The sequence below is a fragment of the Procambarus clarkii genome, chromosome 51, assembly GCF_040958095.1.
Source record: "Procambarus clarkii isolate CNS0578487 chromosome 51, FALCON_Pclarkii_2.0, whole genome shotgun sequence".
Classification (NCBI taxonomy): domain Eukaryota; kingdom Metazoa; phylum Arthropoda; class Malacostraca; order Decapoda; family Cambaridae; genus Procambarus; species Procambarus clarkii.
The window spans coordinates 17,648,407-17,673,406 of record NC_091200.1 but is presented as its reverse complement, the minus strand read 5'-3'; the positions used below and the strand labels follow the sequence as shown (position 1 = coordinate 17,673,406).

Sequence of the window (25,000 nt, the reverse complement as noted above, 5' to 3'; positions counted from 1 at the left end):
TCCTTTTCACCTAGAACCCGGCAGATATAAAATATAGACTGACTATACATAAAGCACTCCGACATCTATGCAAATCACTATTTACACGACAAACAATGAATAGAAATGAATTGAAGATAGATATTACTTGGCCTAAGCAACCAATAAACATATAAACCCAGATAAATAAAGGAAAATGCTTCTGGGTTGACTAAGGGAGTGCCAGAGACACAACCTCACACTACTCCAGACAACCTAAGTTTGGCTGTGTGGTGTCTGCAGCCCCCACGGGGCGGACTATCAGTGATGAGTTAAACAACTGGTTGAAATCTTCACAACGTAACTAGCTGCACTACAGCTACCTACACGAACACTAAAAGCACAGTAGGCGAATAATTTTCTATGATTCAAAAAGCTTGTTCTTCAAGCACTTGGAATTTCACAACGGTAATTAAAAAAAATAACCTGTGCACTAAACAGAATAAAGGGTTTAGAATCTCTATTGTATGGAAACCATCCCACACATATATACAACATTATGATGACAGCCAAATCAGATTATGATCAGCCAAAGGTGAAGTTGAACTACACTCAGGTATACTAATCTGTTATTAAAACTACATTTTTCCAAACATTCAGAAATGATAGAGGAGAAATCCCCAACAGTAACTGCTAGGATCAGTTTGGGTTGTCGTTCCTGAGGGAGGACAATATTATTTGTCTAAATCTTACTGAGTGGTGCAGTGCGTCCTTGTTGACAGCTGTAGGGGGCCGTCAGTGAAGACACCAGACAGATAGCACCAACACATCTGGCAGCTGAGTGGACAGCGCGCAGCACATGTAATTCTGTGACCCGGGTTCGATTCCCAGAACAGGTAGAAACAAATGGGCAAAGTTTCTTTCACCCTGAATGCCCCTGTTCCCTAGCAGTAAATAGGTACCTGGGAGTTAGACAGCTGTTGCGGAGCTGCTTCCTTGGTGTGTACTCATCTAATTGTGCTTGCGAGGGTTGAGCTCTGGCTCTTTGGTCCCGCCTCTGAACCGTCAATCAACAGGTGCACAAGTTCCTGAAACAGGTGTGTGTATGTGTGGAAAAAAATAGTTAGTAGTTAGTAACAGTTGTTTGACAGTTGAGAGGCGGGCCGAAAGAGTAAAGCTCAACCCCCGCAAGCACAACTAGGTGAACACATCCCACGCAAGACCATGGGAGGTAACAAAAAAATAAAAATCCCGGCTTTAAACCAGGCTTTAAAAATAATCAAATCTCTCCCGCCTAACAGGATACTTCTCCCAGAGAGCGGAATATATTTGGCGTGATACCTGGAGCTCCATTATACATTCAAATTATAATCAGATATTGTCGAGTATTTTTCTGGCTCTGGTTAAAGCCCTCGGCTCCAGTAATGCTTCGTCAGCGTATGTCGGCAGCTTTATTTTGGTCTTACTGTCTCCTGCGGTCTCTTGAACGGCGCCAAAGTTCCAAGTAGCACGGGCTATGGTGAGCCCGTAGTTTACCTGCCACAGGAGCGGGGCAAAGTAGCACGGGCTATGGTGAACCCGTAGTAGACTTACCTGGCACAGGAGCGGGGCAAAGTAGCACGGGCTATGGTGAGCCGTAGCTTACCTGCCACAGGAGCGGAGCAAGTAGCACGGGCTATGGTGAGCCCGTAGCTTACCTGGCACAGGAGCGGGGCAAGTAGCACGGGCTATGGTGAGCCCGTAGCTTACCTGGCACAGGAGCGGGGCAAGTAGCACGGGCTATGGTGAGCCCGTAGCTTACCTGGCACAGGAGCGGGGCAAGTAGCACGGGCTATGGTGAGCCCGTAGCTTACCTGGCACAGGAGCGGGGCAAGTAGCACGGGCTATGGTGAGCCCGTAGCTTACCTGGCACAGGAGCGGGGCAAGTAGCACGGGCTATGGTGAGCCCGTAGCTTACCTGGCACAGGAGCGGGGCAAGTAGCACGGGCTATGGTGAGCCCGTAGCTTACCTGGCACAGGAGCGGGGCAAGTAGCACGGGCTATGGTGAGCCCGTAGCTTACCTGGCACAGGAGCGGGGCAAGTAGCACGGGCTATGGTGAGCCCGTAGTGGACTTATCTGCCACAGGAGCGGTGCTGTGTGTGGCCGCCAGCAACGTTTACCTCTACTATGTGTATTAAACACTTCACTTTACCTTTCCATACACACGCTTTATCCAGAGTACATCATTTAAAAAAAAAACATTTTGCTATCATATCTAGTATACTTTCGCAATTACTCAAGGAAACCTTCTCCTCTTACCTCAATATTTTATCGTCGCTTCCTCGGTAAAACAAAAGATTTATACTTCTTAGCCCAAGTGTTTGTTCACTCACCGCATCTTAGTGCGGTGAGTGAGAGTCTGGAGCTGAGTGCTCATGACTCAAGATGGTATAACGAGTATATTCAGTGACCAGCGCCCATTACACTTGGGTCGCAACACTAATCGATATCAGTATAAGGAATTGGAAGTAGTTCAGTAGAATTGGCAGTTGGAAGTATGCAAGGGTCAGCTATTGAACCCTGGCGCCGCCTGGAGACACGATACAACTGGCCCGTCAACTGATGATCAGCCTTGAGCCATGTACACGAGGTCACTGTGAAGCCTTGAGCCGTGTACACGAGGTCACTGTGAAGCCTTGAGCCGTGTACACGAGGTCACTGTGAAGCCTTGAGCCGTGTACACGAGGTCACTGTGAAGCCTTGAGCCGTGTACACGAGGTCACTGTGAAGCCTTGAGCCGTGTACACGAGGTCACTGTGAAGCCTTGAGCCGTGTACATGAGGTCACTGTGAAGCCTTGAGCCGTGTACATGAGGTCACTGTGAAGCCTTGAGTCACCTCGCGATGATTTCACTGTACTAACTTCCGGTTGCTTTTAGACTGCACCTCAGCCTCTTGGAATCAATTCACATTGTGAGAATGAGTGCAGAGTTGAACATTCCAGAGTTGAACACCCAGAGTTGAACATCCCAGAGTTGAACATTCCAGAGTTGAACACCGCAGAGTTGAACACCCCAGAGTTGAACACCCCGGAGTTGAACACCCCAGAGTTGAACACCCCGGAGTTGAACACCCCAGAGTTGAACACCCCGGAGTCCTCATCTCCTTTGTTGACTCTAATTTCGTCTTCCGCAAGCAGGTTGTTAGGTCTTTTAAACTTGTAATATCTTTTGGTAAAGTTTTTATTGTCTTAGTATTTTAAATGGTGTTCAGTTGTATCACTTTTTAATATTTTATTTATAAATTTACAATTTTTGGGGCTGAGTAATTTTGTTCTTATTTTTAAGACACTGAAGACGGCTTATTATTACCAATGATCGCACCAATGATCGTCAATGATTAGACGATCATTGGTGCGGTGGTCACGGTACTGTGTACGTTTAGGGGTGATCCTGGACGGCATGGGTTCGAATCCTGGCCGGGTCAAAGAGTTCTTAGTGATCTATGGCTTGCGCGTTCATGCAGCTTTCTCACACACACATTATATATATATATATATATATATATATATATATATATATATATATATATATATATATATATATATATATATATATATATGTATACTACAAGAGATACTTGAAGGTGCCTGTGTCTGGTAGAATGTCAGACCCCCTCCTCATCTCTCTGTCCGAGGATGGAGGCTAAAAGCTTAGGGCTAACCTCAACAAATTTTGCACCCTGATTCCTGTAGGATATGTGCCTAACACGGTCGAACTAGAGGTCACCAGAATTCCAAAGACAAAACCATGCCTCCGTCATACTGACCCAGGTGTTTCATACTGACACGTGACACATTGTGACAGGTGATACATAATGACACACGTATCTGGGAGGACACGGGTATATATAAGCCCCCCCAAAAAAAGAAATATGTATTCCTGCCTGAAGAAAATCATAAAATACAATTATGTGGCAGTTTTGTTGTAACCAGTTAACGTATTAATGATCGTCCAAAAATTGTGCTGGCGTAATTCCTGGCTGATGATTCGCCTGTCTCCGCTCTTTGGTAATTAGACCAATTATAGCAGGGTGCACCATTACCCCCCCCCCCCACCCACTGGTGCACCCTGCATGGTGTGTATATATATATATATATGTATATGTGTGTGTGTGTGTGTGTGTGTGTGTGTGTGTGTGTGTGTGTGTGTGTGTGTATGTGTGTGTGTGTGTGTGTGTGTGTGTGTGTGTGTGTGTGTGTGTGTGTGTGTGTGTGTGTGTGTGTGTGTGTGTGTGTGTGTGTGTGTGTGCACACAAGAGTAAACAGGTGTAGTAGCATGTTATTGTAACAAGCAGCAGGTGACAGAGAGTGAGCTGAGAGTGGGTGACTGTCAGCCTCAAGGAGTCTCCCAACTCTCTAGTGGGAAGAACTTTACATCAAAGAGACGGCCCTGGGAGTTCCCCAGTCACCAGGCACTGCAGGGCCATGTTTGACCCACACTGTCAGGCACTACAGGGCCATGTTTGACCCACAGTGACATTCACTATAGGGCCATGTTTGGCCCTGGGTTCAGCACAAACACTTCTCCATACACACACAATACAGTATACAACGCCTACAATACTGCATTGTATTAATCAATGTTTACCTGTTGTTGCCTGTGGCAGGAGGAGTCAGTAGGGGGCGCCGGCTCGCTCCACCGTCTTCAAGTAGTGAGACTCATCGCCTGCAGCTTGCTCACACCGCCACCCTATGATCCCACCAAACATCATTAAGACACAGCTTGGCGGGGGGAATATCGACAAACTTCGAGCCCTTTTGGTGGGGGGTCGGATCTCAGTGCCTGGGTCGTTGTCCCCCTCCAAGACGGCTTTTACCCCGCCCTCCATCCTCTAGCCTTCCTCCTCAGGGATGACAGATGGTGTTTTCCTCCTGTGGGTCTTTTGAGGAGTGGTGTTGTGAGGGAGGGAGGCAGGGGAAAGGGGACGAGGGCGTCGCTCTGGTTCGCCCTCTCAACCCTTTCCTCTTTTATTCGTGTCCAGTCTCCATGTTATCTCTCACACCCTCCCTTCTGCTCACCATTCACGGTGATGGTGATGCACGTGGTGGTGGTGGTGGTGGTCGTGCTGCAGCTGGTGGTGGTGGTGATGTACGTGGTGGTGCTGGTGGTCGTGCTGCAGGTGGAGGTGGTGGTGATGCACGTGGTGGTGGTGAGGAAGGTGGTAGTGCAACAAGCAACAGTGGTACAGCAGTGGGGAGCGCAGCAGCCGTGGTACAAGTGGTGCTAACACGGTACATGAGAGGGTACAGCCAGGAGGAACCCACCAATACAAAGACTACACATAACTAGTTTTTCATTTTTAACTGGGAAAATCCACAATATATATATATATATATATATATATATATATATATATATATATATATATATATATATATATATTATATAATACATTAATTACATAATAGTGACAATGACAGCATAGTACCTGACCAAACCATCAATGATGCATGAATTAGTGGTACAACGCCTGCAATCCTGTAATGGAAGATCTCTTCTTATCACACTCATGTAATCACAGACAAATCACAATACTGTGATATATCAAATAAACAAATCCACAAGGGCCGTGATAAGGGTTCGAACTTACGCCCTGGATGACCCCAGACGCTGCCTTAGTCAACTACACCACGACATATTAAAAGACTTGCTACTAAGGCAGCGTCTCCTGGTCTCAATCACCATCTCAAACCCTGATATTTACAGCAAACATGAACGCGATTTAGTATTTGTAGTTAAACTTTGGCTGTCGAAATACCATAGAAATAATCCCCCGGTGTGTATTAATAATACAGGAATACTTGCTCCCATAGGGTACAGAATGGGTGTATACAGTAATACCTCATTGTATACCCACTCATGGTTCCGTATAGTGTACTGAACTGTTGCAACTTGCATCACCCACGCTGAGATCGGCCGGTTTGCAACCCACAGCGTGATGGTAGTGTCTCTTTGTTGCATGCAAGCCCTCGACCAGGCTGGCCAGGCCTGGAGAACCAGCCCGCTGTCGTGATTTGACGAGCCTCAAGTTTGAAGTGATTGGACCCGAACCTGTGTAGTCAGTCTTCTTAACCACTCAAGATCCATGCCTATTCGCGCGAGGTATCGTCACTATTGCGTTGCTTATAGTTCTACTGCAGCACTGCAGAATTTTGACGCTGTGGTCGACAGCGTTACAATCTCCACGCATTAATTGTAATATGTAAAGGTGAATGAAGCAAGGCATTTTTGACAATTGACAATCGACTTGAGAATGGTCCAGGACGGACCGAAACATCGTCGTCCCTTCACCTTCTAGTGTGTGGTCTGGCCAACATACTTCAACCACGTTACTGTGACTCATCGCCTGCATACGAAGCGAGGCATTATTCTTGGTGGGATTGTTGCTGAAGCTGTCTACGGTGGATTGTGACGTCCGGGATGTTTAATGATTGTGTCTGGCCTTATCTGTGAACGGTCTGGCCGTCCTGTGAAATGTCAAGCCTTCTGTGTGGGACTGCACACAAACAGGCTCCCGCGAGCCTCGTCTGTAAATATGAGAACATCATCCTGCTCTCAACCTATGCTCATCCGGGCTGTGGTAGACTACGAAGAAACATTCGTCTATTGTTAACACTGTGTATACAAAGTCGGTATTTTCTTCAATATTAACAATTGTTAATGTATATTAGATTTTTGTTTACATATGTGTACGTTACCTTAAGTGTTTAGGTGTCATTGAACAATTTGCAGTATGTGGGTGAAGCATTTAGATAGGTGAGATTCGAACAGAGGACGAGAGTGAAGCAGTGTTTGAAAAAAGGTTTGAACGTAATTGTGAGCTGTGTGTAAAGCGTTTTGCTCTCATAAACAAGGGTTTGGGGGCTTCACTTTTGACCTTTGTTAATGAGGACGGGCTGGAGAAAATATTGAAGCAGTACAGTGGGATCGAACCCGCATCCCTAAACTCCTCAGTAAAGGGGGGTTCGATTCCACCAAGCAGCTTCAATATTTTTTGATAGAATAGACAAATCACGTTCTTGTGAGTTTACTGAACATATGTCTTGGAACTACAGCTGTAGACAATTGTATTCTGCTCCTTGTTGGCAAGCTTAGACGGACTTAGGCGAGCTTAGAGGGACTTAGGCAAGCTTAGACGGACTTAGGCAAGCTAACTCAGTGCTCAGGACCACAAAATGAGTTTCTTGGAAAATGCCTTGAAACGTACCAAGACAGCAATAATGTTCAACATTAAGTTAATATTTTTGCTTCTTCTTAAAACTAAAGAGCAGAGCTATGGAGTGGTCACTAGTCTTCAGTAATGATGTCCAGTATACAAAGTCTAGTCTTGTTCCTAGCAACGAAACAACGTCAAGCTACGAGCAACAACAGCAACTACTAGCTACCAGCAAGAGCGCTGTCATGAGGCAAGGTGCCATAGCCAGATATTTCATCGCGAAGTTACACACCAAACATCTTCATCAGTTGATGTCCTCCATCACTATCTCCTTAGCCTTGCCATCTCCACTACCACACCATATCCTCTACCACCCGACCACCCCATCTGCTACCACACCTCAGCCCGCCCTCCTCCCACTCTCCCAAGACTCCAGCCTCCGCCAAGAACATCCTCTAAACGATCCAATCACTCTCCGCTCGTCACCTGTCAAGCATCACGTGTTGAGACGCTCCTCAGTCATAAACCTCCCACTTGCGGCCTCTCCCTCGCCTCTTTTACGGTTGTCTCCACACCCTCGCTCGCCTTGAATGATCTAATTCCCAACAACTCGCTACACTATGAATAATTTACCGCCGAGGAATTGATGTATGCATGAAGTGGAGAGAGAGAGGGAGGGAGGCGTCGCCAGACGAGCAGGAGCGGTGATAGCCGATTGTCGCTCCCTGTACACTCTTCCCAAAACTGACTCCACAACGCTATACCTCTGCCAAACACTTATATATATATATATATATATATATATATATATATATATATATATATATATATATATATATATATATATATATATATATATATATATATATGTATATATATATACACACACACAGACACACATATACCTACTGAGACTGATGGATGCCTACTATATATAATCTTGTATACTATCACTGAATATGAGAGAAAGGGTGGTATAAATGATTATATCACGAGTCTTCTCTATATTTCAACTGTTTTTCTTCACTTGAGAAGCAAGTTGAAAAATTAACTCTCTAAAGTACATAAAACTTCAAACTGACCATTTGAGACATAATTTTTCATCCTCCTTCTCTAGTGAAAAAACACCTAACAACAACGAGGAGATTCGTGTTAGAGTTATTAATCTCATCCTTTCTGTCACAATCATTATATATTCACATATGTATATAAATATATATGTTGTACCTAATACCCAGAACGCACTACTTGACCTATTATGCAAGGCCCGATTCTCAACAGGCAGAGTGATTTTCATTATTTCCATTTTCTTTTTAAATTGGGTTATATTAATTAATTTTATTATATTTGTTTAAGAACATGAACTTCTAACTTGGCTATGTTAGGTTAGGTTATATTTCTGCGTTAGTTTTAACTCGATGAAATCTACATAATATAATGGAAAGCTTTATCATTTCATAAGAAATTTTTTTGAAAAATACATAATTTCAGGAAAACTCAGCTTGTTATGCAAATCGGGCTTTGCATATTAGGACAAATAGTGCGTTCATTGCATTGCGAACATTGCAATAACAGTGCCAAAGTGTACCAGTGATCACTGGATGATGTCCCAATGATCACTGGATGGTGTACCAATGATCACTGGATGGTGTACCAATAGCCACTAGGAGTGATGCCAAATAATATACGAACTGTTACTTCAAAACCATTTAACTCCTCTTATTTTCCTGTTGTACGAATCCCTTTATATTATTTGTTATCGACTTCTGCAATCATTTTATTTCATATTTGTTTCGTCTCTATCATTCTCATGTTTCGTTTATTGAGTCTTTTATCCACCATTACCACCCAATATTAGAAAAATTGATCAGTTGATGAATATATCAACTAGATTCGTAATTCTTAAAGACTCACTACATGATACAAGTGCTTCGTTATTTTATTCAGATTCAAGAAAGACCTGGGTAAATACTGGTTTAGAAATAGGGTGGTTTTTATTCAGATTCAAGGAAGACCTGGGTAAATACTGGTTTAGAAATAGGGTGGTTTTTATTCAGATTCAAGGAAGACCTGGGTAAATAATGGTTTAGAAATAGGGTGGTTTTTATTCAGATTCAAGAAAGACATGGGTAAATACTGGCTTAGAAATGGGATGGTTAATATATGGAACACATGAATAGGTAACATAATAGTCGGGAGATAGCTGGATTGTTTCAAGCGTAGGTTAGACATGTATGAGTCTGAGATGGATATAAATAGGAGCAGCTTCGTGTGGTAGTGTCCTCAGTTTTATTTTTGTCAAAATCAAAATCCTGTAAAGTAGATTTGCTCGATGTATTCAAGTGGATAAAAGCCAGACGAACAGGGGAAAAAAGTTCTTCAAATATCAATGCAGATTTTGAAACGAAGGAATATATAATTAAAAAAGATATATAGACAATAGTTCAGTACAATAGTTGTAGCACAGTACCTTGTCTCTGGGGGTGTAATCTGTAGCACAGTACCTTGTCCCTGGGGGTGTTATCTGTAGCACAGTACCTTGTCTCTGGGGGTGTAATCTGTAGCACAGTACCTTGTCTCTGGGGGTGTAATCTGTAGCACAGTACCTTGTCTCTGGGGGTGTAATCTGTAGCACAGTACCTTGTCTCTGGGGTGTTATCTGTAGCACAGTACCTTGTCTCTGGGGGTGTAATCTGTAGCACAGTACCTTGTCTCTGGGGGTGTAATCTGTAGCACAGTACCGAGTCTCTGGGGTGTAATCTGTAGCACAGTACCTTGTCTCTGGGGTGTAATCTGTAGCACAGTACCTTGTCTCTGGGGGTGTAATCTGTAGCACAGTACCTTGTCTCTGGGGGTGTAATCTGTAGCACAGTACCGAGTCTCTGGGGTGTAATCTGTAGCACAGTACCGAGTCTCTGGGGTGTAATCTGTAGCACAGTACCTTGTCTCTGGGGGTGTAATCTGTAGCACAGTACCTTGTCTCTGGGGGTGTAATCTGTAGCACAGTACCTTGTCTCTGGGGGTGTAATCTGTAGCACAGTACCTTGTCTCTGGGGGTGTAATCTGTAGCACAGTACCGAGTCTCTGGGGTGTAATCTGTAGCACAGTACCGAGTCTCTGGGGTGTAATCTGAATCACAGAACTTTGTCTCTGGGGTGTTATCTGAAGCACAGTACCGAGTCTCTGGGGGTGTTATCTGTAGCACAGTACCGAGTCTCTGGGGGTGTAATCTGTAGCACAGTACCGAGTCTCTGGGGGGTTATCTGAAGCACAGTACCCAGTCTCCGGGGTATGTAATCAGTGTTGCAATAACGTGTCTCTAAGGGGGCGTGTAGTGTTGCAATAACCTGCAAGATGCAGAGGGCAGCAAGTCAATATTTGTCTTCCGGCTTGATGGAATCCCCACGTCCTCTCAAGGAGGCTTCGACGAAACCGGTTGTGCCTTATATCGGCTTAGGGGGCGCGTCCTCATGCATTGATATTGTTTTGGCCTAGGCTTAACCGAAAACAATTTCCAGAGTATATTTTCATATAATATTAGATGTGGGGGTTACCCGGCGGTGCCCGGGGAGACCCGGTGCTTGGGGCGACTCGGCATCATTTCACCAAAAAGTCACAAGAAAATTGACGAGAGAAACATCGCTCATAAATGAGAACATATAAGACATGTCAACTTTGTCAATAAATACCTTCTGTCTGTTTACAATGTCTCTGTCTGTTGTGTCTGTCTTTCGGTGTGACTGTATTTCTTTTTCTGTGTGTTCGGTGTCCCTGTCTCTTTCTCTCTCTCTCTCTCCACCCATCTCTGTCTCTGGAGGTCGGGGTGTTGTAGAGAGGGCGGCCTGGGTGTAGGCTTCAGTACCAGGGTGTAGGCAGCCATCTTCCGGACACGTGATCAAGCGACGCCTCTCAAAAGGAAGGGAGGGAAGGAAGGAAGGGAAGTGAAGGGAAGGGAACATGGTGATTGAGAGACCCCTTATTGATGACGTCATCAACGCATATTGGTCTATTATATTTTGTACAGGCAACAATGAATATTTTTGCAATATTGTAAGACATTGATATTGCATGATTCGTCGTGGGGATCGCTTTGGCATTGTGTCACGCGGCACTCGTTTCATTGATGCCAACCCTAATCCACCCATGTTGGACACGTACCCAACAACAAATTATGGTTAAAAAATTGGTGAGTCTAGCCCTATGCATCTGACCTCCAACTTTGAATAGACATTCTATTATATATATATATATATATATATATATATATATATATATATATATATATATATATATATATTATATAAAACTGTATAATTAGTAGGATTCTGTAGCGCAGTGGTCTATGTCGTTGGCTCACAACCGAGGGTAGCGGGTTCGACTATCTCCCTAAGACAAAGACGGTTGGGCAAGTTTCCTTTCACCCGATGCATATATTCATCTATTTGTAGATATGTGTAGTTGGACTGAGGACCTCAGTAAGGCTAAGTAAAGGCTTCCTGTCACCGACAACTTAAATTAGATAAACCCAACACAAAACATTGTATGAACATTGAAACTTTATAAGTGAGAGATACGACTACATTGTAACCTGAGTGATGGTCCAATCAACTACTGTGTGAACAACGGGTTTGTGGTGGTGGGCGAGGGGATCAGTTAAGGGCTTCATTCTCACTATAATCATTGCCCCCCCCCCCCAAGACCCCGAGGTCAGGTCTAGGGGTCCGTCCCTCCTTATAAACAATCGTCAAATACTTGTTAATCCATCCGCAACATGACCTGGTTATGAATGAAAAACACCTTACACATAATTCTCTAAAGTAATCAGATGTGAGGGGGCTGCACTCGTTTGCACTCAGAGCTGGTCGAAGCATTTTAAGAGCCGCGATTCGTTCATTTGAAATGAGTGAAACCCATTTCCATAAAAGCTTCGAAGAACGGTTAATGATCTAAAACAATCACAGCTGTAAACACGTCCCAGGAGCTGGAGCTCCATATACTGGAGCCCCAAACCTGCCTTACGCTTGGCCCCCATTGGCCAACACATCAAGCAATTGGCTCCGCGATCACACGGAAGGTGAAGAGACATTTGAGAGGAGCCTGAAACACACACACACATAAAACTTTTAATGCCACGATGGAGCGGCAGGGCGGCCTCTGGCCACCCCCACCGGAGGGGCTGCCAGAGTGCTACATTAACCACCCAGGTCCTCCTCGAGGGTCATCCTCGACGCATCGCTTGTATAAAACTTTTGCTGACGGTCGGCACTAGTAATGACGGCTCTTACTCGCAAACTTTTTCTTATACGAGTGTAAAGACTTAGGACCAGAGAGAGAGAGAGAGAGAGAGAATTAGTACATCAAGATTTAGCTACGAGATGCATGCAACAGTGAGGGTGAGGGTGAGGTGTGTAGAGTCATAGAGCAACATGAGAGCTTTAATTCTGGAGGTTATCTCTCAAACACAAGATATCAGTGCTCAATGTAGCTCCTTATTGTGCTCCATGTAGCTCCTTATTGTGCTCCATGTAGCTCCTTATTGTGCTCCCTGTAGCTCCTTATTTGGAGACACCCAATATAACAAGAGAGAGAGAGAGAGAGAGGTTAGCTTTTCGACTTCTGCATGTTTGCATATTTTTTTGTTAAAATTCTTTGTAATTTTTCTTGCTCTTGTCTGTGGTTGCTTTTTTTTATATATTTACGCTTGCTCTTTCACATCTTTGTGTTTGCATCTTTGCGTGTTCGTGCTTGTTTTTTGCATGTTTGTGCTTGCTCTTTTACATGTGTGTCCTTGCTCTTTCACATGTTTGTCTTTGCTTCTTGCATGTCTGTTTGGCTCTTCGTGGACTCGGAAAGAATTCACAATAATGGCAATAATAAACTTAAAGAATTAAGTTTAAAATTAAAAATTTAATTCAATTAAAGAAAATATTATATTAAGACAACATACAATAAGATCAAACCTGATACAGTACGATAATATATGAAAAACAAAAAATTGAGTTGCAGAAATACAAAACAAAATAAACAAATGCAATGCAGAATAAATATGATATAGAACAAAATATTATACAGAACAAAATATGATAACAAAGAACACAATACAACACCAAAAAAGAACATAATAAAATATGATAGCAAGAGATCAAAATATGATGCACTTAGACAAATTAAGATGAAATTAGACGAAATAAAAAATAATTTTATAAGACGATATAATCTAAAATTAGACAAAATTATCAAAAATAAGTCCACCACGACTTATTTTTTATACCAATTAATATACAACTCTCAAAATATATATCTCATTAATATATAATTTCTTTACCAAGTAAAACACGACTCGCAGAACAACACAAGAGAAAAAATGCAATAAAATAAGCTCAATAATGTGACAAAAGCCAGACAACAAAATCTGGCTAAATAATAAATGACAATAACAAAAAATATCGATGAAACCAAAGATAGAATAACAAAAAAAAATACAATACGAGGAGCACATGTTGCTTAATAACCCGTGTTTATTGTTGCAGGTGTTCCGTGCAGCGTTGCCACCGACAACCCTGCACAAGTTACGGGTCAGTGTTACCAAGGTTGTCATCTCTGGCTATAATATGTACACTATGACCTTCGGATAATACGATGGGGGGGGAGGGTAATGGGGAGAGTAATAGGGAGAGTAATAGGGAGAGTAATAGGGAGAAGGAAGGCCTCCAATTTTCTCCTGTTACACGAACACTATAGAGGTAAAGATTGTGGTGTGAGGAGAAGGGAAGTAGAGGGAAGAAAGAGGGAGAGGATGGATGGAGATGGAAGAAACGAAAGGAGAAAGGTTACGAAGTAAAAGGTGGGGAAGGAAGAACAGTGGGCCAATAACTTCTGATATTCGCAAAAGCCAGAATGGGTCGAGGTGAGTGATGTGGTGTAGTGTGATGAGTGATGGGTGCACACTCTGCCTCCTAATGCTCTCTTCTACTTTAATGATGAGTTTAGCCTCGCTGAGGCTAGCGAGGTGTTGTTCCTGTGTGTGCGGCACAACCGTTTCTGGTGTTGGCCACACACTTCTTCCTCTTAGTGGCTTACACGCCTTGTTCTCCTGCTGTATTGTTCTACCTCCTTTTTATCAACTTCTTTTCCCAAGCCTCCCTGTTTATAGCTTAGGTAAACACATCGAACTAGATCATTGTCATTGATACATAACAATGCTTGCCATTGAACAGTCGGTACTGAAACGTAAGGAAAGTCGGAAGTAGCTGGATTTTCCTCCTTTAGAGTAAAGAACTAACATAGTGAGATGATAGCGACGTGTAAGATATCTTTAATAATTAACAGGATATCAGAAGAAATGTCAGATTATTTCCACTTAGAAGAAAAGAAAAGACTCATTAATCTATATACGTTGAAAACCGTGCAGTAAGATTAAAACATAAGGTTCGACCATAACAGCACATGTACTTGAGTTCATCTAGGTGTGTACACGTGTTTAAATTTGATACTGTACAATGGTGGGTGAGTGTGCGTGTCCTCGCGGCATAGTTCTGTGACTGACTAGCCCCCCACGCTCAGGTGAGCCCTCTGAGAGTGTGGCAGTGCTGGCTCTAAGTCACTCGAGGGCCCATATTATCTGCTCCACCTCTCACCGCCCGACTTATAGATTGTCCAGCCACTCTAATGATCACAAGCACGTGACGGACTCACCAGCACGAACACCCTTGTACCGAGCGAGGGGTCTCTTGCACCTGGTTACTTGTTAAGACGCGGGCTACCTGTTGGTGAGTGACGGGTCTGTGGCGCCAACGTCTCTCTCACACACCTGCGACCCTTCGTAACAACGGGATATGGTCAAGTCGTACACAAGACGCTTCGACGAAGCTCGTTTCTGATGGTTAAAGCCTAATGTTACGATGTATTGGCTTAGATAAGGCTTAGTTGGATTCGATTGGCCTAGGGTTTGTTAGGTTGGTTTTAAACTCCGTTGGCCAAAATGTTTGTGTCCGTCACCATCTTGGGCTCTCGAACCAACATCGTATTTTGACCTAAAACTCCCCAACGGACAATATGATAATAATAAATCATAGGGGCTGACAAACATTCAGTTTTCTGTGCGTGGGTCGCTTAGTTAGGTTAGTCTCGGGTGTTTTAGTAGCCCATTTTCTGTCCGCTGTGTCAACCAGAGAGGCCTGACTGCTGTAATATCAACGACTCATCACCTTGTATCAACGCGTATTAATACGACTCGCGCCTTCACCTTCCTCCGGACTCCTCAAGATATAAATTTTCGTGACGAGGAAAAAGGAAGAAAAACTGCTTACTGAAGACACGGTGGAGTCAACGTTGACTGGACTTTGATGGCGTTGACTTGACGTTGACTGGACGTTGATGGTGTTGACTGGACGTTGAACTAGCGTTGCTGGAGGACATTGTGGTCCCCGGGTCCGTGACCAGGCCGGGGTGTGTGGGAGTATTCATCAAGGATAATTCCAGGAATCACGCTCCATAGTTCACTAGTTTTAACCCGTTTAAGAAAAAAAAACAGGGTCGGAGTATTTGATTTCCGAGGCCGCCTGCAAATGTTTGATGCCCTCCAGGGAACAGTGGCACTTCACGGAACAGTGGCACTCCCGGGAACATTAGCACTCCCGGGAACAGAGGCACTCGTACCGTACAAGGTTTAGCACTTCTTGCTGCTACTTGATCAACAACACAGAGAGTGTTTATACTGGGGATTGCCTCCGATAATACATGGGAATGTTAATACTTTATCGCCAGAAATTGAGGGAATTGTTTCACATTATGTCTGGTCATACAACATGTCTGACCACATAGTGTGTGACAACGTGTCTCACCACAGGGCCTCGTAGCCTGGGCCTGTAGCCTGGGCCTGTAGGGCCTCGTAGCCTGGTGGATAGCGCGCAGGACTCGTAATTCTGTGGCGCGGGTTCGATTCCCGCACGAGGCAAAAACAAATGGGCAAAGTTTCTTTCACCCTGAATGCCCCTGTTACTTAGCAGTAAATAGGTACCTGGGAGTTAGTCAGCTGTCACGGGCTGCTTCCTGGGGGTGGAGGCCTGATCTAGGACCGGGTCGCGGGGACACTAAAGCCCCGAAATCAACTCAAGATAACCACATGTATGGCCTATGCATAGGATTATTGACTCCCCCCCCTCTCTTCCCCCCACAGTCCAACTACTGACTTTCTTCAAAATACATCCCACAACAGCTATCTAACTCCCAGGGTATTTTTTTTTTTTTGCAAGGTGAAGCGAGGCATTAGGTGAAATGAGACGTGTCTAACCGGGATCGAATCCCAGTTCCTGGATTGCGAGTCCAAGACGTAGACTAATGAGATACAGGACCCACGTGAACTTGCTAATAGGGAAGTGATCTTGAATGTTTACAAATAAGAGCTAACGCTACCATTGTCTAGTACGACGATTTTTGGCGTTAGGTGAAGTATGCGTCAAGATGCGACGCTTTATTACGAAGACAGGTTACTTCAAGAGGACCCGACCGTTGTTCGGGCCCCTCCAGGAGGCTCCGACCGTTGTTCGGGCCCTCCAGGAGGCTCCGACCGTTGTTCGGGCCCTTCCAGGAGGCCCCGACCGTTGTTCGGGCCCCTCCAGGAGGCTCCGACCGTTGTTCGGGCCCCTCCAGGAGGCTCCGACCGTTGTTCGGGCCCCTCCAGGAGGCTCCGACCGTTGTTCGGGCCCTTCCAGGAGGCTCCGACCGTTGTTCGGGCCCTTCCAGGGGGCCCCGACCGTTGTTCGGGCCCCTCCAGGAGGCTCCGACCATTGTTCGGGCCCCTCCAGGAGGTACGACCGTTGTTCGGGCCCCTCCAGGAGGCTCCGACCGTTGTTCGGGCCCCTCCAGGAGGCTCCGACCGTTGTTCGGGCCCCTCCAGGAGGCTCCGACCGTTGTTCGGGCCCTCGAAGTAGTTCCTACCCTTCTCTGAGACCTAGCCCACCCAGAGGACCTCACAGACGGGCCCCACTAATATTCTACACGGGACAGTTTCACCACGAACAATGCCAAAGTCTTAAACTAACATTTAAAACTTCCCCCTAAAGCCTTGAAGTTTGCAGCCCGCTTGTAAAAGTTGTGACGGGCTTCGACAGGACTCCACCACACAGCCCAATCCAAAATTCATGATAGACTTACAAGGAGCGTCCCTGACACCTCGTTACTCCGTCTCCTCGGAACTGATGGAATATTATTATTAAAATTAATTTCCAGCACGGAGGATCATCCTTTCCCTTCACCGGCAAGATACGACCACCTACTTCTTCCAGGCGTGTTATCAGGGAGTCTTGAAACCGCGATTACTCAACACCACATCTGCATATATACGCCAGCGGCTACACGAGCTTTTTTGTTCAGGAGTGATTTGTGGGTGCATTGTTGTTCCCAGGAGCGTGCTGTTCATGGTGGTGTAGGAGCATGATGTGTCCCTGGGAGCGTGTGGTTCATGGGTGGTGTAGGAGCATGATGTGTCCCTGGGAGCGTGTGTCCCTGGGAGCGTGTTGTTCATGGGTGGTGTAGGAGCATGATGTGTCCCTGGGAGCGTGTGTCCCTGGGAGCGTGTTGTTCATGGATGGTGTAGGAGCATGATGGGAGCGTGTGGTTCATGGGTGGTGTAGGAGCATTATGTGTCCCTGGGAGCGTGTGGTTCATGGATGGTGTAGGAGCATGATGGGAGCGTGTGGTTCATGGTGGTGTAGGAGCATGGTGTGTCCCTGGGAGCGTGTGGTTCATGGGTGGTGTAGGAGCATGATGGGAGCGTGTGGTTCATGGGTGGTGTAGGAGCATGATGGGAGCGTGTGGTTCATGGGTGGTGTAGGAGCATGATGGGAGCGTGTGGTTCATGGGTGGTGTAGGAGCATGATGGGAGCGTGTGGTTCATGGGTGGTGTAGGAGCATTATGTGTCCCTGGGAGCGTGTGGTTCATGGATGGTGTAGGAGCATGATGGGAGCGTGTGGTTCATGGTGGTGTAGGAGCATGGTGTGTCCCTGGGAGCGTGTGGTTCATGGGTGGTGTAGGAGCATGATGGGAGCGTGTGGTTCATGGGTGGTGTAGGAGCATGATGGGAGCGTGTGGTTCATGGGTGGTGTAGGAGCATGATGGGAGCGTGTGGTTCATTATCTATGCAACTATTGGTTACCTGTTATTTTTCCAGCATCAGTTCCCCAGCGATCAGTTATTTTCGAAATGAATAAATTTACATTCTTATAAACATGTGTGAATATTTTTATACAAATATAGTTATTGATTGGTGGAACACGCTGCTGGCTGTTATGTTGGGTCGTTGGATTGTTTCAACTCAATATACAACTATTGCAGTTGATGTAACTGGAAATAAAAAGGTATTTGCCAAGTGTGGTAGGCCTATATGCCTTGTACAGTGTCCACTATTCTTGTGTTCTTAACTAAGCCTATAATTGAGGCCCACAAGAGCGATGGGAGTTTTTTTTTATTACTGTTTTTCTACCACAGACGTGGCCCCACATTTACACTGCTAACCAGCATATATACATTTTCTTCTGTCCTCTATGGACAGTGTTAGAGATCTGTTAAACATATAGGTCAGCGAACAGTCAAACACTGAAGGTGATTGTAGTGCTTTTTAAATGCTAATTTAACCTTCACACAAGGGCAGACACATTTATGTCTGTCCTACATAAACAGTGTTCGAGGTATGGTCTTTATACATTATATGATTCATGCGCGTTTACAAAAGTGAAATGCAATTCTGACCAGCTTGCGCGCACACACACACACACACACACACACACACACACACACACACACACACACACACACACACACACACACACACACACACACATGGAGTGTGTGTGTGTCATGGAGCCCCCACCTGAAGAAACACATAAAGAAACTGGAGAAGGTTCAGAGGTTTGCGACGAGGCTTGTCCCAGAGTTACGAGGGATGGGATATGAAGAGCATCTGCAGGAACTGTACCTTACGACACTAGAGAAAAGAAAGGAGACAGGAGATATGATAGGGACATATAAAATACTCAGGGGAATTGACAAAGTGGAAATAGATGAAATGTTCACACGTAATAATAACAGGACGAGGGGACATGGGTGGAAACTGGAAACTCAGATGAGTCACAGAGATGTTAGGAAGTTTTCTTTTAGCGCGAGAGTAGTGGAAAAATGGAATGCACTTGGGGAACAGGTTGTGGAAGCAAATACTATTCATACTTTTAAAACTAGGCATGATAGGGAAATGGGACAGGAGTCATTGCTGTAAACAACCGATAGCTGGAAAGGCGGGATCCAAGAGTCAATGCTCGATCCTGCAAGCACAAATAGGTGAGTACACACACGTACACACACACACACACGAACGAAGAGGGAAAGTCCTTTTCAAAGCCCCCACCTTGTGCATCATGTGCACGTGTGTGTGTGTGTGTGTGAGTCGCTCAGGAGCCAGACGGCTGCTGCCATTCAGGTTAAACTGGAGGACTGAGAAAACTCCCATCAGGGCCGCACAAGTCGGCCATAATTCCCCTGCCAACAAAACATAATGAACCTCCACATCCAGACACAACAGGAAGCGGCTGAGATACCTCTACCTGTCCAGAGACGCAGGAATAACTCATTGCTTAACCAGCGGTGTAAGCAGGTGATCACAAGCTTCAGGAAATGGAGATACCTGGTTGATACCTGGTTGATGGGGTTCTGGGAGTTGTTCTACTCCCCAAGCCAGGCCCGAGGCCAGACTTGAAGGAAGAAGGAAGATCCGCAACAGAAATGGTAACAGAGATGAAACTTACAAGAAAGATTAAGCAGAGACACGTTCTGTAAGTGCCATAGTGGGTAAAGATCCGCCTCAAACTGCTTCACAGATACATTAGGAAATACAACAGTAATGAAATGTAATGGAACTAAGGGATAATGATATGATATAATTATTCCTGGGAGAGATCTACGCAAGCCATTAACCTCACCCTGTGAGTGATATACAGTTATATATATTACACCTCAGCACACACACACACACACACACACACACACACACACACACACACACACACACACACACTCAACACACACACTCAACACACACACTCAACACCGTAGAGTAACCACAAATCATAACACACTCAATCAGTGGTGTAAGTGTACGTCACAGAGTGCAAGGTTCCATCACCTGCCAGGGTGCCACATGAATATGCATGGCACCTCCATTCTGAAACAGAGTGCCACGTGGCGTCCGCTTGTTGGAGTGCCGCCCGCTGGCCGCACGAAAGACATTTATCTTTGCTGGAAAAATAATGTTGAATTTCTTGCTATTCTCTTATGTGACTTGAAATAAAATGTTAAAATTCAGTTTCCTAGGTCATTTTTTAATCTATTTTGATATTATTATCATCTGCGATATAACTATCGAACTTTTAAACGTTTAAAGTTTTATTTTAAATTCATCTAATGATGAAATAATTAGATTAATTTATCAAATATCAAAGTATACTCTTTAGTCTCATAACTGAAAATATTTACAAAGACTAGTTTAGAAGAAGGAAGACCTCTTTAGACCTTCTAGTAGAGAGTCCAACCAGTCACACAGCAGGAATATGACAGAGACATTACATCAAGATTTCTTGTTTCCAAACAACATTTAGGTATGCACCAGTTTTAATAGATCCATAGACTTGAATCGCTGTTTTCTGAAGACTCTTAAAAAGTAATGTTGATGATGACAAACTGTGGAGAATATTTGCTGCATCAGTCACAGCATTACACGACCTAATGTGTCAGCCAGAGTGATCAGAGTGTCTCATAGTTCTTATGAGTGAACAGATCTCACGCTTCCTGCAGGACAGGGTGTCGGGAAGGTCGTATATGCGCCCTGGTTCACCCTTGTCGACGAGCGGAGGTCTGGACACCTGCTCGGCCTGAGGGCCACTGTCTAACGCAAGGCAATTCCTTCCGTTTTCTGGCTGGTTCTTCGGGTGGGGAGACGGTGTCCACCGCCTGATGATGGAGGGCCTTGGTGTGTGCCCTCATGGTGTGGTGGGCGGCTGGCTCCTGCTCTGCTGGACGTCACTGGAAGACGTTTTTTGCGTTTTTGCCCATGTGGGCACGAGTTTAGGAGGGGCCATGTTTGTGCCTTGACTTATTTTGGCTACAGTCTTCGCTGTGTGTGAGGTCGGGGCGGTGTTTGCCTCCTGGGGCTGCCTCAAACATCTGTCTCTCAGGGCGTTTATTTGCCGCAAGGCGGGGTTTTCCCCGACAGGAGACGTTCATATAGTCATCAGGCTTTGCGTTAAGCCAAACGCAAAGTGTCAATAACCCTTCAAACAACAGTTGAGGTCCATACGTCAGAGTAGATCAAAGAGTTGATGTTTGTACTGGCCGCGTGTCGGTACTCTGCCCCGCCGCCAGGGGGCACTGGAGTACCACCACCCTCAAATACTCGCAGTCGTGAAGTCACTGTAGGAATTCTCTGGCAGGAGAGATACGGATGTGCACGTTTCCTTTCACCTGATGCCTGTGTTCACCTAGCAGTACCTAGGAGTTAGGAAATATTTGTGGGTTGCATCCTGGGGCATATCAATAACTGGCCTAAGGAAGGTGGAGAGGGGACCCCAAGATAAGTATAATTATGTATAGGACTCCTGCCCCCCCCCCCCCCCCCCCACCAACACTTGCCCTGCTCCTGTGCCAGGTAAGTTACGGGCTCACCATAGCCCGTGCTACTTGGAACTTGTTCCGAGTAGTTGAATCTATAACAACAACAACAACCCCACCAACGGCTCTACACTCGCTCGCTCTTGGAAGGTTCTGGTGAGCTCACAGCGCACGAATCTAACCAAAGTACTAATACTGGATTTCATTTGAGGCTATTTTCGCATTTTTCGCATTGAAGCTATTAACGGTCAGACGCTTGAGCGCTAATCTGTCAGCCAGCACAGCTTAATGGACATAAACCAGAATGCCAGGAGCCACCCACTACAATTCCGTGAACCAGAGCACTCCATCCAGGGCTATCGTAATGGATGATGTTCAACAAATCGACATGACCCGTGTGGACCAGAGTGCCACGACTCCATAAACACACTCAAAATCAAGTAGAGAGCCATTACTCACTCAGTACAACCTAATGGATGTGTCTTGGGAGTGCCACAGCCTTGACAACGCTACATGACAGGTGGAGACCCCTGTGACATGACCTCCCCCCCCCCCAGTGCCAACCTGGTCGATGTGAACCACGTGACACAACCCCCACCCCCCAGGGCCATCAGGCGACAACTTGTGGTGCAGGCGGTTCCAAATAAGGCACTTAGAGCAGCAGGGGAGGGAGAAGAGACACCATCCATCAGCCAGTATATCATAACCTTGATAACTCTCCCGCCAGGCGCCGCCAAGGGAAGCTGTTGGACTGTTATCACCTACTGTCAAGGAATGTGTCATCATTACACACCGGGCGGGGTAATTTGTCCAGCTTGTGCCACAGGAGGTAAGTCCCGCCAGTCTGAACAAGTCCAATACATTGGATGTGGTGCGTGTGTGTGTGTGTGTGTGTGAAATTGAAATTGAAATAAGTTTATTGAGGTAAAATACACACAAAGGGATGAGGCAGCTCAAGCTATTCTCACCCCATTAGCTGTGTGTGTGTGTGTACTCACCTAGATGTGCTCACCAAGATGTGCTTGTGAGGTCGAACTAGGCTCCAAGTCCCGCCTTCCGACCGTTCTAAAAATTAAGGCAATGACACAGTTCTCACAATTTTATCATATTTACATTTAATTTGAATCAAATGAACGTTTAACTACTTTTAAATCTAACCTATTCCACTTATTAACAGCTCTTGAAAAAAAAAGTTCTTTCTATCGTCTCTGACTCATTTATGCTTCTCGCTTCCATTCATGACCCCTCGTTCAGCTGTTCAAAGCTTTAAACAATCCTGCTTTGTTTACTGTGTCAATTCCCCTTAGGATCTTGTATGTTGTCATCATGTCCCCCCCCCCCTTACCTCTCCTATCCTCTAGTGTGGGAAGACCCAGTTGTCTTCTGTCTTTCCTCATAGCTCAATCCATTCAGCTTAGCAGCGAGTCTCTCTGCATATCTTTGTATTTGTTCTAGTTTCTCCTTGTCCTTCTTCAGGTTGGGGGTTCCATGCTGGGGATGCATATTCAAGAGCTGGTCTCACTTTCGTTGCATATAGGGCCTGGAAAGCCTCCTCCCCCCCTTGTCCAAGTGTCTGAAGAATACTTATATGTGTGTGTGTGTGTGTGTGTGTGTGTGTGTGTGTGTGTGTGTGTGTGTGTGTGTGTGTGTGTGTGTGTGTGTGTGTGTGTGAGAGACTGGGGGTGGTGTTTGCTTCCCGCCTGATGGATATGAGGCTAGCATGGTGAGGGTGGGACACCCGCACTCTGCTACACCTCATGACGGCCCACACGGACTCACAAGGGCTCACAAGGGCTCACAAGGACTCATAAGAACTCACAAGAGTTGTCAAGGACTCACAAGGACTCACAAGGGCTCACAAGGGTTCACAAGAACTCGCAAAGACTCACAAGGACTCACAAGGACTCACAAAGACTTACAAGGACTCACAAAGACTCACAAAGACTCACAAGGACTCACAAGGACTCACAAGGACTCACAAGGACTCACAAGGACTGGCAAGTGACTCATCTTAAATTTGCCCGCGTTCAATGCACTTTTCACAATTGGTTAGTGCAGTTTCTTAGCTGATTAAGGCTTGGGCTTGAGACCTATCAATCATTGGAGAGTTATTAAGACCACCACAACCACTCACTGACCATCCAGCAAGTATATACTTTAATCCTGAACATCGTCCAGGACTAAAGTACTCTACCAGTGTCTCAGAACAGTGCAAACTGGAACTAGCAGGTCCATTGTTTATCACAATGGAATATGTCAAGTAAAACATTAAGTCAGGCGACTATGGAGTTGAGCTCTGGTTGTCGGTCTGGAGTGGCCTCTCCTGGGCGCAAAGCCAGGGTAGGTTGATACGAGGAAGAAGCTGTTACCCAAGCAGCAGGTCCCTTCCCCCCCTTTCCACGGCGCCGAAAGTCTCCAGTAGAAAGGCAAACGCCAATACGATTGGTTCCAGCGTGTATATATATATATATATATATATATATATATATATATATATATATATATATATATATATATATATATTTTTTTTTTTTTTTTTTTTTTTTTTAAAGTTTGTGAGGGTACCACCTCTGGTGCCAATGTGGGGACCCATAGCCTCGGAGAAGAAAATAAAAAGTATTCAGAGGAGACCTTGTGGTTTCTCACTGAACACTAATATTATCTTCTACCACCCCCATTCTTTTGTATGTACACATATATATTTACTTTATTTGAACTTTGTTACAAAAAAGGAGTTACATATGGGTTACAAAGATGGTTGTCATAGGTTGTTGAGTTCCTCCAGCTCCTCAGATGGCGGGCAGGAACCCTGGATGCAGTGCGCATTTCCCCTCTGTATCGCCACACTGAGGCGCTGGAAAAGAAAGCTTGCAGCTCTCGGGTCCCTTGTTGTTTCAATGAGCCTAGAACCCAGTTCCTTCAAAAAACTGGTAGCACTTTTACCCCAGGCGCCGAGCGTCTCGGAAGCAATGGGGACAAAATTGTAGTGGTGATCCAGTTCTCTATACTTACGGGATTTGGCTGCTTCCCTGTGGGTGGCAGCGCCACCTCGTTGTGCAACACTGAGGTTAATGTAGGTGTTAGCCAGGGTTGATACGCACGTGTAGTCCCATACCATAGTATATATATATATATATATATATATATATATATATATATATATATATATATATATATATATATATATA

At 45.1% G+C, this 25,000-nt stretch overlaps 2 protein-coding genes across 4 annotated transcripts in view; one reads left to right on the top strand and one right to left on the bottom strand.

Annotated features, from left to right (window-relative positions):
• Nucleotides 1–25,000, bottom strand: part of tefu (Serine/threonine-protein kinase tefu) — a 194,936-nt gene that overhangs the window by 123,977 nt on the left and 45,959 nt on the right. The gene's annotated exons all lie outside the window — the stretch shown is intronic.
• Nucleotides 18,386–25,000, top strand: part of LOC138351796 (spermidine/spermine N(1)-acetyltransferase-like protein 1) — a 54,456-nt gene continuing 47,841 nt past the window's right edge. Inside the window, exon 1 of the mRNA XM_069303802.1 lies at nt 18,386–18,514. Within this exon, the coding sequence (XP_069159903.1) occupies nt 18,386–18,514 (129 nt within the window). The remainder of the gene's footprint in view (nt 18,515–25,000) is intronic.